At 42.1% G+C, this 14,431-nt stretch overlaps 1 protein-coding gene across 1 annotated transcript in view; it reads right to left on the bottom strand.

Moving 5' to 3' along the window:
- Window positions 1–14,431, bottom strand: part of LOC124794746 (LIM/homeobox protein Awh) — a 351,821-nt gene that overhangs the window by 77,406 nt on the left and 259,984 nt on the right. The window contains exon 3 of the mRNA XM_047258357.1: window positions 4,284–4,501. Within this exon, the coding sequence (XP_047114313.1) occupies window positions 4,284–4,501 (218 nt within the window). The remainder of the gene's footprint in view (window positions 1–4,283; window positions 4,502–14,431) is intronic.

The raw sequence follows: 14,431 nt of genomic DNA, 5'->3' as shown, positions 1-14,431 counted from the left end.
CAGCAAGCGTTTCGTGTTCAGTTCAGTCTCGGTCGACTCGGAGTTGCTCCGAGTCTTAAGACAATCCTCAGATGGGTGGATCACTTAAGACCAACTTTTAATATAGTGGATAAGAAGAGTAGTGGCCCGGGACGCAGTGTAAAGATGCTAGAAAATGTTGTAAAGGAAAGCGATAGTCAGAAGCCCAAGACGGTCACCTAGATGCCGTGCTGGTAAACTAGAAATCAATTGTGATTCGTTTAAACAAATTTTGAGTACATTAAAATTCTATCTGTACAAACTTCTTACTATCCAACAACTGAAGCCAACTGATTTTGCAGTACACGAAGACTTTACTAGCAGAAGGCAACTGATTTTGAGTGATAATGTGGTTTTATTGGTGAGGCGGTGAAGCTAATTTTCATTGAAATGAGACCATCAATAAGCAAAAACTGCGTTACTAGCCTCTTGAGTATCCACATCTTTTCACCAGAGCCCTTTACAGTTTTTTGTGCTCTTGGCTCTTTCTGCATCATTGCACCGTATGTCTTCGAAGAAAATTGGGCCACAGTACTGTTAATTCGGCTCGATACGTTCATTCTTTAAGCCAGAACTGAGGACAGGAAGAATCCCTTTAAAATATATTTGGTTCTAGCAGGATGGTGTTACGTAACAGACGGCGAACGCTTCAATGACAGTTATTCGGCGGGTATTTCGGGATAGATTATTACATGTTTTGGCAATGTTCCTTGGCCTCCCAGATCTAAAGACTTACCAGTGTGTGACTTTCTTGCGGGGGCACCTCAAGAACTGTGTTTATAACCACAAACTTGCGAAATTTGGACCAGTTGAATAATGCAGTCATTCAAAAAATTGCTGCCGTCCCGACAGAGGCATTGGTCCTTGTGCTGGGGGTTTTGGAGAAGAAACTTGAATCTTGCATTCGAAATGATGGAAATCGCCTCGACGTCATTGTTTTTTACAAATCGGTCTGGCCTACGTTAAATGACAAGTAATGAGCTTTGATTTAATGTGAAGAAGGGTACATTAATTTTAAAACTGACCGAGTATTCTTTATTTAAAAACCGTGTGTATCCCATGTGTCACCCTGTGATTAGTATGGTGACGAATGTGCATTTCCATAATCGCACAAATATGTTGTTTCGCAATCCTGTAACAATTTACATTTTCGTAATTTGTAATATCTTCTACACTTCCGTGTGTGTAACACCTCTCCACTTCTTAGATCTAAGTTATCCGACCATAAACACTGTATTTTAATAAAAACACGCTGGAGCTGCAAGTTCTTGTTGTATTTACAATTATCGTCATCTAAAGTGGCATTACTGTTTTAATGGCGTAATACTGCAGTTCAAATAATTACTATGGTGCCATATATGCAGTTAGAGTGCGAAAATCGAAATGTGTTTGTAACAAAATGTCCATTTGCGATTGAATAATGGTTCAAATGGCTCTGAGCACTATGGGACTCAACTTCTGAGGTCATTAGTCCCCTAGAACTTAGAACTAGTTAAACCTAACTAACCTAAGGACATCACACACATCCATGCCCGAGGCAGGATTCGAACCTGCGACCGTAGCGGTCTCGCAGTTCCAGACTGCAGCGCCTAGAACCGCACGGCCACTTCTTCCGGCCACGATTGGATACTCCACCTACAATTATAGAAGTGCACTAATATTTTCAACACATGTCACTTTGCCACTTCCAATTCTTTCACCTGTGTCTATTTAGTCAACATCACGTAATTTGCCTTTTCTTCAAACAGTGAACTGCAACAATAAATGTGGGAACATAAAAATGAATGTATGGTCACCTAGGCATGCCACCAAAAGCAGTCGTATCTTGAATAAATCGCCTCCAATTGTGACTGATAGCGGATCTTACTCTACAAGCTAATAAGCGATATGATCAATGCGGCTTGCAGTGATTATGATCTCACGTTCGGAAGTCTGCTAACTCACGACCCACCTCATTTTTCTCTACGCACTGTCTCGTAACACACTGCTCAGGCGTGTGTACACTCGTGCCATATGACACATACAGCCACAATATAATTCGGTTCCCTCATTTGTCGCTCAAAAACGAAAGTGTTAACTCGCCTTAAAACGTTGATTCCACATAGAAAATGCCCTTTATTGAAGCTACGACAGACAGAGTGTAAAAAAAAAAACAACGTACATAAAATTTTTGCGTGTTCAGAAAAGATAAAAAGAAAATTTTTTTGTGTTTGTCGCCAGTGATATTCAGAGATTTGTTCAAACCGCTGTGTGATGAATATTGTTTTAGCGGCGTTGCTGACTTCCTATGGGTTTCTTCTCGTGGAGGGGAGACGAAGCGTTTGGAGTACAAGACATTGATATGCACTCCATAAAAGCTGGTTGCCCGTTTGGCTGAAGATACAGCCGTTATTCGTGAAACATCTGGTTGTTTTGAGAGTTTTAGACAATCATAAGCACGCAGAAGCCAGTTGTGCATTAATGTAATGGGACGACATTTTCAGCAGCATCTCTAAAACAATATTCATCTCTCGGCAGCTTGAACAGCGTCTCTGAACATCACTAGCGTGAAAGCCCTCATGGATCCCTAGCAAGGAAATGGTGCACTTGCGACTTTTTTGTTGCATAAAAATGCATTTCTTTTTATCTCCTTTAAACACTCTAAAATTTGTACGTGCAGTTCTTTTACACCTTATATTACAGCACAAGAAGCAGCATAATAGAAACAGATGAATGAGAGTTTTCTTCCTTTACTGGTCATTTCAGCAGCAGTAATATTGCTGCTCATCACCCGAGTGATGTTAAAATATCTACACGTAGTGTTTTTTTTTTTTACAGTTAATTGTTGCTTCCGACTGAAGACTGGTTTGATTGAGCTCTCCACGCTAGCCTATCCTGTACAAGCCGCCTATTCACCTCCGCATAAGTACCGCTACCTTCATCCATTTGAGCCTGCTTGTTGCATTCAAGTCTTAGTCTCCGTCCACAATTTTGCCTCCCCATCTGGCCGCCACACTTCCCTCCTTTACCAAATTGAAAATTTCTTGATGTGTTCTATCAACCGATGTTTTCTTTTAGACAAGTTGTGTCAAATTTCTTTTTACCCCAGTCAAAGAGGATTTATAGATTTGTTACTCAATTACCCAATTAATCTTCAACATTCTTCTGTACCATCACATTTCAAAAGCTTCTGTTCTCTTCTTACCTGAACTGTTTATAGTTCACGTTTCACTTCTGTACAAGGCTAAACTCCTGATAAGTACCTACAGAAAATTATTAACATTTAAATTTGCATTCTATGATAATCAATTCATATTTATCAGAAACTCTGTCCCTGCCATTGCCAATCTGAACTTTATATCGTCTATAATTCCGCCAGTCAATATTGTTTTGCCACATGTGGCAACTCTTTTGAGGAGAGCTCTCAGTAGATGTTACTGTGATAGGGAGGAAGGAACTATGGAGGGATGAGGAGAATAGGACAGTAGGGTAAATGGGACGCTATGTCTGCGAATAGTGTGAGGGTGAGGAGGGGGGCCATGACGTTGGGCTGGGGGATGTACAAATCGAGGCTGGAGCACAAAGGAGCGGGATTGGATCAGGAGGCTGGGAAAGGTGTTGGAGTCATGACCACAGCTGATAGAATGGGTAGAAGTCAGGTTCTGTGCCACGAAGTCTGTTGAAGCTGCCTTGGAGTAGGATACGGAGGGTATGGAGCTGGAGGGAAGGTAGAACGTGTTGGTGTAGACGCGGCAATGGGCCAGGAGTAGAAGGAATGGGTAGACATTAGAGTTTGTGGAGATAAACGAAGACTTTAGGAAGTCAAAGGAATTTTATCACTTAACAGAGGATACGCGAAAGAGAGGGAAGACGGATCCGGAAGGCAAAGCGGAATGCAATGAATGAGACACTTTGGTGTGTTGAAAGTAAAATCTTCTAGCTTCTTAGGCCGCGTCATGTTCCTCTTCAGTTTCTTCCACACTACCAACGTTGCGACCCTTTGCTGGGATCTCTTTCGGGATCTCCTGATTTTCACATTTAGCTGAACACTGTCAGGTTTTCAGCTAACTCTTCTCTTATCACCAGAAATTCTCGGAAAAGATCTCGAAACGTCGGTTGTGTAGAAGAAATTGAAGAGAAAGATGAAGCGAACTTGCAATCCTAGAAGATAATACCTTCAGTGACAATTGGTCACGAAAACCTGCAGAAGTACGTATTGTAGTGTGCTGTTGTAGGGAGCTGTTTGGAGAAAACGTGAGGATGTTAGAGTGAGATGGCGGACGTACCGTCAGAGGAGGTGCTGCCGCCGTCGAGTGTCTCGAGGTAGTGCGTCTTGCAGAGGACGCGGTCCTCGTGCAGCGCGAACTCCTCGCCCGTGGAGAGCTGCCGCTTGCAGGCGTCGCACGCGAAGCACGCCAGGTGGTAGACGTGCGCGCGCGCCTTGCGCACCCAGTCGCTCGCAGAGATGCCGCGGCAGCACTTGGCGCACTTGGCCCCGAAGCTCCTGCAACACGCCGCGCACAAGAAGCAGCCTGCGCGTTGCTCGTCTTGCTACTTAATTACCACTGTACACTCGCGATCAGTTTTTTTCTTCTTCTCTGGACTTAAATGGCGTAGTAAATGTTAGGATTACGGGTAGTACTGCTAGCACTGGTGTGGGGAGAAACACAAGTGAATGTGTGAGAAACGCTGGGAGCCAACACTTACATTTTGTTTGTTTGTTTTGCACATAATTAGAACTGCACATCGTTCATTGTTAATCCCTTCTGTATTTTATATTGTTCAAAATGGTTCAAATGGTTCTAAGCACTATGGGACTTAACATCTGAAGTCATCAGTCCCCTAGTCTTAGAACTACTTAAACCTAACTAACCTAAGGACATCACACACATCCATGCCCGAGGCAGGATTCGAACCTGCCACTAGCAGCAGCGCGGTTCCGGACTAAAGCGCCTAGAATCGCTCGGCCACAGCGGTCGGCTGTATTTCATATCCTCACAAAATATAAAATGCATTTTGTAAATAATAAAAATTAGTTGATCGCGTAACTTGTGCCCTTTGATGTATCCAAAGCAAGTGCTTTTGATTCAAGCACAGTTCACATGCACAAACGTAAGAAATCTGTATAATTATCGTTGTTCTTTGTACTCAATAGAACGCTCTTCATCATGATCAAAGGCAAGAGTTTTCTGTTATTATCCATAACTGCGAAAGTTCTTTATAAATAACAGAAACAAGTTTTGTATGTGCACGACGAAGTAATGAAGCGATATTTGACATGTTTTTGTTTCGCAGTGTTCTTTAAATACTACTTTTTTCTGACGAAACTTCGTTTTCCAGCGCTGTATGATAAGTCTGTATAAATTTTTTTATCTGTAGTACACCATCCCTCCGTTTCATGTAACAAATCAACAATTTTCGAATAAAACCTGAATTAAACATTGATAATTTCAATTGTGCTACAAATATTGTTAATTTTTAAGTAACAAACAAGAAGATAATAATGCAGGACAAAAATGTTCCATAGATTATGCAGTTCTGTATGTATCCTCATTGAGTTTCTAGGTGGTTCACTTCTTCCGGTTTGTAGGGGAGTCTGATAAGACACTGATCGCATACACAAACAGATCAAACTGTGGAACGCCCAGTAGGTATGCAACACACCTATCGAACAACTACCACGGTTACGATCTTAACTGACCAAGGCTACTAGAAAAACCACTGTAGTCTACACTTACAGTACGGTAGCCTAATTGGTACAAGTCCCGACGTGCACCTGAAATTAGAAGAATTTCTAAAAGGCAGGATAATGTGACAGCCTAGGCTTTTCTGGCGAAACGATCGTGATATTCCTGTCCGATCTGTCGTCGGCTTCTAAAGTCAAAATGACGTAATACTTTTGCGGTCCATCCGATCGTCGTCCTTAGATGAGACACTTTGGCTGAGATCTGTTGGCGAGACTGAGAAAAGTGGAGAGATGCACCATAAAAATGTAATATCAATTTGATTTTAGGATTCGGTACTCAGCTCAGTAAGAACGCCAAGATCAATGATGATGAGCTGACCAAGATTTGAAAGAAAACAAAGTTACTGCTCAGGTTTAGTGCTAACTGAAGACCGTCCTGGTGATCAACTGGAAATATCAGAAAAATCACTTGAATATCAGATGAGAAGGCCCAACTAAAACTTTAAGCTGAAAGCTGTTCTTCCGTTTTAATAAGATATGAGATTCATTCTCACGTTCATCTGAAACGGAAGCCTCTACAAAGTCTCTGTTCGTCCAAATACTTCGTCGCAGTTTGAAGGTCAGTTTTGTTTTCCCATTAGCGTTTTAATAACACACGAACACTATTGGTGGACTTCAAACACTTTCTTTTCATTTTGCGATAAATAATTTCGGTGGCAGGTACGTGGACAGCGTGTTGCCCTTGTCGCTCTTATGAGCTTGAAAATATCTGCAGTCCGTGTCATAACGACGCGGACAGTTTCCATGTTCATACCTTGCAGTCTACCGACGAAGAAAAAAGCGACACTGCTCTGCTCTGGTGTTTCAGCTTAGATTCACTTCATTTAATCTTTTGTATGTTCACTAAAAACAGTCTTCATAAATACGTAAATTATAAAGCCTCTTAACACTAATCGTACATGAGAAAGTGTCTGGCGCATTATTGCACATTGGATCGTAAGAACTCAAAAGCCACTAAAACACTAAACGAGCAAGGCGTTTTCAACGGAAAAATCTCGATTTTCTTTCTCTTCACGTTCACTACAATGTTAATCAAAGGAAACAGTGTCTTCGTTTGTTTACAAATTGTTGACGCGTAAATTATAAGAGTGTTAATTCTCGTACTTATTCAGAAGGTGTCGAGATCGCTGTAGAACTTCTACTGATAAATCATATCCAGGCTGGCTGGCCCTTCGGCTCCCGTTGTTATCTGACTGCAAATAATCAAAGAGTTGCGGTGGGAGATGCGACCCAGAGTCCAGAAAAAGTCCGCTGCTTTTTCTATGTAAAACAACTCGATTGTTTTGTCCAAATAGCTGCACTCCTGAGTACTTGGTCCTCATTCCACAGAACTAGAAACACCTTATGAAAATAGAGTGTTTACGTTAACTGTCAACCTAGGTATAAAACTATTCTTTACCGAAGTATTATTTTTGTGAAACTGTATATTTATAAATGCGATTCTATCTTTGATTACACAAGATATTAAACCTTTCGCTAGAGATAGCGAATAGCTGTGTGGCTGTCACAAGATTGTGTCCAGTGACGGTTCTGTTAGACAGTAAAAGGTTGAATGATCAGTTCACCAAATTAATAATAGATTTTAGACATTTTTTCTCCTTACGGTGACCAACCGCAAGTTTCTAAATTTCCGTCTCTCTTTCCGGTAGAATGCTGTACTGTACCATAGAACTAAATTGTTTCATAAACGGAGAACGACGAGCTGTGGACCAAATGTCTCGAACCTATACATGCGTATTAACTGCATAGCTTCTCCTGTTCGGAGCTATCTGACATGGATTCCGTTGACAGCATTGAAGCGAGACCTTCAGATCACCGTGAGGTTGTGGTTGTTTCTGCTCTCTCTGGGGTCAGGTCGTCTACAAGTCGGCAGTGAGTTTAACTGCCGACATATCGGGCTAAGGTGGAGCCTGCTGCCGGGGGTTACTATTATTTACTATTATCTGATGCCCAATAATAAGCCAGACACCTTCTCTTGTACTGTTGCGCAGCTGAAATATTGAAGGATTTATTATAGACCGCTTCAGTAAGCATCCAAAGGATTAAATGAGGCGCAATTAATCTGACGCATCAGAGCGTAACAGTATCCCTGATCGGCAGTAGACCAGCAGGATTTGTGCAGTAATAATTTTTCTCATCATTAGGACACGCTCTACAGATATTTTCAAGCTCAGAAGTGCAACGAGGATGTTATGTGCTGTCCACACACTCGCCGCCAAACCTACGCATTTATTGCGAAATGAGTAGGAAGTGTGTTTAATTCAGCGGTAAGGCCTGTGTGTTACTAAAACGCTAGTGGGAATTCAAAGCCATTCATCAACTTTTATGAAGGATTTGGTCGAACGGAGAGGTTGTGTAGGCCTCGTCCCACACAACAGGCAAGCACAATTTCTTACACGGTTATAAAATGTTAATATTTATTTGTTTTCTATTCTGCGTGACAATCGAGTTTTTTGACGAGTTGATTGGCATTATCGTTAGTAGCAGAACAAGCGAGAGTTTTGTTAATTATCAACAACTTGTGATGTGCAGACTGTTTTCGATCAGATCAGAAAAGAAACTAGCGAATAAAGTAGTAGGGTAGAAATAAAACGTTCTGAATATTTACTTATTTTTGGAACTTCCTGATGACAGGAAGCCGACGTGGATCCCATTTAGCCGATTTAACCATTACAAGGTCCCTTAGATTTATGCGAGCTGAAGAGCACCGTATGTATAAAATAATCTTATTATTATTTTTCCCTCACAAGAAAGCACCAGCCAGAGTAACAGCCCTAAGTACCAGTTACTAATTTGTGTCCGTTATCGAATGCGTAAAAGTTTCGTTCTCTTGACTTCTGTGTACCAACAGATCGCTTGTTGAGAGTTACTTCAGAAAGATAAACTGGCGCATTGGACGCAGATCTTATGCTATGAATTAACATGAGGATGTATGCCAAGAAAAGTATATGCATATTCCTAATTTTAGTACTTTCTGTTTCTAGATTTAACAGAACTACCAATGAAAGGAGACTCCGCAGGAACATGCAGGAAATGTAACACACATTAGCGCACTTTTGATTGCAGTTTTGACACACCGTACACAGATTGTGTTTTCGTCATAACAGAGTTAACAGGAACTGATCGATAATTTAATACACCTATCTTCACAACTGTTATTGACTACGGAAAAACATTTGACAAGATAAAATGAGCCAAATTATTTCAAGTCTTACTTGGACAAGGGTCTCTTGCAACACTTCGTTCGATTAGTACAAAGTATATATGACAGAACATATATATAAATTTTAAATGGAATGACGCAGAAAAATAACGCACGGACTTAGAAAATGGTATCTTCGATGACAAACTCTTTTTAATTGGTATGTTTTGGTGGTAAGGTCTTATGGGACCAAACTATAGAGGTCATCGGTCCCTAAGCCTACACACCACTTAATCTAACTTAAGCTAACTCACGCTATGGACAACACACACACCCATGCCCGAGGGAGGACTCTAACCTCCGACGGGGGAGCCGCGCGGACCGTGACAAGGCGCCATAGACCGCGCGGCTACACCGCGCGGCAATTTATATGTTGGCGACATCATAAATAAAATGCAAAAATTATTTCAAAGACATTTTAAAATATATAAATCTACTTAATCTGTTTGCAGAGGATAAAATGATTTTAACTGGAAGACAAGATGATATACAAAGTGAGCGCTATCTGGTAGAGAAAGCAGTCGATAACTACAATTTAAAAACCTCCACATAAAAAAGTCACAGCGCTTAGAGAAAGTGAACGAGGTAGGACTAATATAGTAATTAATTGCAAAGTAAAAGAGCAAGGTAAGAAATTCCCGTATCTTGGGTGTGACATCAATTACATTTCAAGTGATGATGTGAGCTACATAAAGACTAGTATCCCAGTGGTACAATGAAATAGTAGTTTTGAAAATAGCGAAAGAGATAACATAGCATAAAATATATAAAGTAGCATTAGTAATACTGTTAAATCATAAATGTTTCCAAGCCCACGACTCTGACCAAGGTGTTTCGTGGTTGTAAGGCAAATGCCGCCATTGCTAATCCTCTCCCATCTATGCCCAATTGAGAAACCCTTTGCTTCATTGCATGTTCGCATGGTAACAGGCTGAATAGAACCACGACTCAGTTTTGGGCTGGACCTCTACATCTTGGAACAGAATAAAAATGGAGTTGCATGAACTTGAATGTTGGACACTTAATAAACGATAGATCAAAATGATATTAACTGCAGAGATGAAATTTATGAGAACAGTAGCTGGTTATACATTACTTGAAATGGGAACGAGACAAAGAAATGAGGTAGTAATGAAATATACAGGGTGTCTCAGAAAGTGCTTTAATGTGTTATAGTATGCAAACTAATTAAGATACACCATGTCTGGCTTGTGTGACGCAGTACCTCACAAAGTTCTTATGCCATTCAATGAATTTCAACGTTTGAGCCTTTCGTGCATTCACAACATTCAGTACGTATTTAAGCTCTGTCCATACTCGGCGAAACATACTCTCATCAACCGTGGCAATGGTTGACAAGCATTTGGTAGACTCTGTCCTTGACATACCACCATAGAAAGAGGTCCATCGACGTAATGTTAGGCCTCTACGAGGCCAGAGAATTGGACCACTCCTGCCAATCCAGCGATCTGGAAATACACGGCTAGAACGTCTCGCACATTCTGAGACCAATATGGCAGTGCACCATAGTACTGGAAAAAGACCGTGTTTCCCGGTAAGTCAGTTGTGATAACGCAAACAGCATCAGCATATCAAGGTAATTACTAGAATTAATTCTTCTCTGAGAGGAAAAAATGGCCCCACAATGAGAACAACCATCAAACACCACTACACATTCTCTTTCTGGTTGTCACATATCTCTTTCAACTCGGTATGCGGTTTGGTTGTGCTCCAGATTTGAACACTGTGTTCGTCTACCTTACCACACACGTGGTCAGGATATTCTAGGTTGTTTAAAACAATGCCATCCTCCTCTAAGCGGTGAAGAAGTCCACATCGGACAGCATACATCGTAGCATGTCGTTTGGTCTCAATGCAAGCAACAGCTGCAGTCGGTATGAATACATCTGTAAACGTTTCAGAAGACCCAGTCGCGCGATCGCCCTAAGGACTTGCAGCTCTTGCGACACCCTCCGAACAGACATATGTGGTGAACGTTGAAAAACCAACCGTATCTACTCTGTGTCGGGTTCACTTGTTCCAGGTCGTCCAGTGTGATGCTTCCCATCAGCGCTTCGCGTCTGCCTAACAGCTCACGTATCCAAGCTGGTGACAAGAATAATATGCAGAAAAATGATAAGAAAATTGAGGATATGTTGGATAATATTCAGTTTGGCTTTAGAAAAGGTAAAGGCACCATCGAGGCAGTTCTGACTTTGCGGTAGATATTGGAAGCAAGACTGAAGGAAAATCAAGACACGTTCATAGGATTTGTCAAGCTTGAAAAAGCGTCCGACATTGTCAAATGGTGTAAGATGTTCGAAATAAGTAGAGAAACATGTGTAAACTATGGGGGAAGACGGGTAACATTCAATACCTACAAGAACGAGGAGGGAACAATAAGAGTGGAAGACATAGAATGGAGTCTACGGATAAAAATGATGTAAGACAAGGGTGTAGTCTTTCTCCCCTACTGCTCAATCTATACGTCGAAGAAGCAATGACTAAAATAAAAGAAAGCTTCAAGAGTGGGATGAAAATTCAGGGTGAAAGGATATCAATTTAAGATTCTCTGATGACATTGCTGTTGTCAGTTAAAGTGAAGAATTATTACGCGGTTTGTTGAAAGAACCGAACAATCTAATGAGTGCAAAATATGAACTGAGAGTAAATCGCAGAAAGACGAGAGTAATGAGAAGTAGCAGAAATGAGAACAGCGAGAAACTGAACAGCATAATAGGTGATCAGGAAGTAGATGAATTCTGCTACTTAGGTAGCAAAATAACCCGTGACGAACGGAGGAAGGATGATATAAAACGTAGAGCACTGGCAAAAAAGGAATTCCTGGCCAAGAGAAGTCTTTTAGTATCAAACATAGGTCTTAATTTGAGGAAGAAATTTCAGAGAATGTACGTTAGCAGCACAGCGTTGTATGCTAGTGAGACGTGGGCTGTGGGAAAACCGGAACGGAAGAGAATCAAAGCATTTGAGATGTGGTGCTGGAGAAGAATGTTGAAAATTATATGGACTGATGAGGTAAGGAATGATGAGGTTCTCCGTAGAATCGGTGAGGAAAGGAATATGTGGAAAACACGGACATGAAGGAGGGACAGATTGATCGGACATCTGTTAAGACATCAGGGAATAACGTCCATGGTACTAGAGGTAGCTGTAGAGGACAAAAACTGTTGAGAAAGATACATCCAGAAAATAATTGAGGACGTGCGTTGTTAAGTGCTGCTCTTAGAAATGAAAAGTTTGGGAGAGGAGAAACAAAATGCGGCGTATCGACGTCTGCGAGAATGAGTGTTTCTTATACCGTGTTTGAAACTGCTTTGAACTTGGGTGTCCGATTTGGTCTGAATAAATCAATCATCACATTGAGTCTTTTCTTGAACCTTTGTGATTACGCTTCATTCACGACAAGCTGGAATACGTACAAACAAAACTTCGTGCGTTTGACCGTCGCGTAAGCCAAACATGACGTGAATATCTTCATTAGTTTTTATTCTATAACACATTGAAATTGTGGCGTACCTTTTTAGACGCCCTATATTTAATATGAATGTATACACATGATTTAGGGACAAGTGGAAACAGTGTGTAAATAGAATGTAAGAAACCAGATCACCGAAGTCACTGCTGAAGTATAAGTCAAACAAGGGAGAAGGGTGACGGTTGGCCAAAGAAAAGATAGACAGATCAAAATATTTGATTTTTTTCTGTATGCCCATCCTTCTGATTTCCGTGACTCAATTCACCATCTTCAGGCCTTAACTGACACTAAGAAGGTGAACTCCAGTCGTATACACGAGACCGTCAGTGGCCAGCATCTATGACTGGCTTCCGTAGACTACTATAACACACCGAGCGAGGTGGCGCAGTGGTTAAACACTGGACTTGCATTCGGGAGGACGACGGTTCAATCCCGCGTCCGGCCATCCTGATTTAGGTTTTCCGTGATTTCCCTAAATCGCTCCAGGCAAATGCCGGGATGGTTCCTTTCAAAGGGCACGGACGACTTCCTTCCCGGTCCTTCCCTAATCCGATGAGACCGATGACCTCGCTGTCTGGTCTCCTTCCCCAAAACAAACCAACCAACTACTGTAACAGCGATGTTGTGTTTGAAACCATCAACTACCAACATTAACTCAAAAATATTCAAATGTGTATGAAATCTAATGGGACTTAACTGCTAAGGTCATCAGTCCCTAAGCTTACACACTGCTTAACCTAAATTATCCTAAGGACAAACACAAACACGCCAATGCCCGAGGGAGGACTCGAACCTCCGCCGGGACCAGCCGCACAGTCCGTGACTGCAGCGCCTGAGACGGCTCGGCTAATCCTGGCGGCCCCAAAATTAACATCGCTCTCACTGAAGTCTACGGAAGCCAGTTCTTAGATGTTGGCCACCGATGGGATCTTGTGTACGATTGGGGTTGACCCACTCAGCGTCAGTTAAGGCCTGAAGATAGTGCATCGAGTCATTGAAACTAGTTGCTATGTAATAAATAATGTCGTAAGGACGGCTGCAAGTGTTTCATTTCATTACGAAAATATTTGATGGTGGAACAAACCAAAGACGGTATTCTTGATGTTGTTGTTGCCTTTTTGTTGTTGATGATGGTGATGATGATGATGATGATGATTTATATAACGAAATAAATAATCTATCGTAAGCAATCTTAAAATAGTTGCCGGAAGTTTACTTATTCAGAAGGAGACTGGAGCGAGTTGAAAATGTAAACAAACACTGTTAACGTTTTTAGAGTTTTATTTTAATGGCCGCTTCAAGCACAGACAGACCGTGTGTTTACGTACGGAATCAGCCATTAAATGGAGGCTACGAAGAATCGGGCGCGGATATTGAATTGACATGAGGGTGTAGCGCAGTAACGAGCGCAGCCGCCGAACTGTGGCGGCGGAGGGTCCGCAACCGAATTGCGCGCCGGAGAGCGCGGAGGCCGCGGAGACGGCCGGCGAGTGCGCCACGCCGGCGCTGTTTGCGCGTCTCATGCAAAGTGTTGCCCGCCGACGGCTGATCCAATTCCTCTAACGAGCACCCGCTGCGCCAAATTCAATCTCGCCGCCTAACTTGCTTACCATTTGTCTGCCGTGCTTTTGTTTTCCGTGACCAGAAAACTGCCGAGCTGCGTCTGCAGCATATCTAACGCGATTACCGACAACTTGCATCCCCCCCAGAATGGGGAAGGGGGAAGCGCGGGTTCATTAGGTCGACGAGGGCCGTGTGTGCGCGCCGCCTCGCATGTGGGACGGTGCTCGCTGGCAGCCCAGTATTCCACAGAACGACGCATACACAGGTTGTATGAACTCGGTCGTCAGCGCCTCACGCCATCAATCACCGTGTGTGCGAATACACAAGGCATGGCCGTGTAGGGTCATTGGTAGAGAGCTTGAACCCTACTGTTAGCCTTCAAGAGAAATTGCCTGTAAAACACTGTTTCCACCTATTCTGAAGTACA

This window comes from Schistocerca piceifrons, chromosome 1, assembly GCF_021461385.2.
Source record: "Schistocerca piceifrons isolate TAMUIC-IGC-003096 chromosome 1, iqSchPice1.1, whole genome shotgun sequence".
Classification (NCBI taxonomy): Eukaryota; Metazoa; Arthropoda; class Insecta; order Orthoptera; family Acrididae; genus Schistocerca; species Schistocerca piceifrons.
Note: the sequence above shows the minus strand (reverse complement) of the source record. Positions and strands in the feature narration are given on the sequence as shown.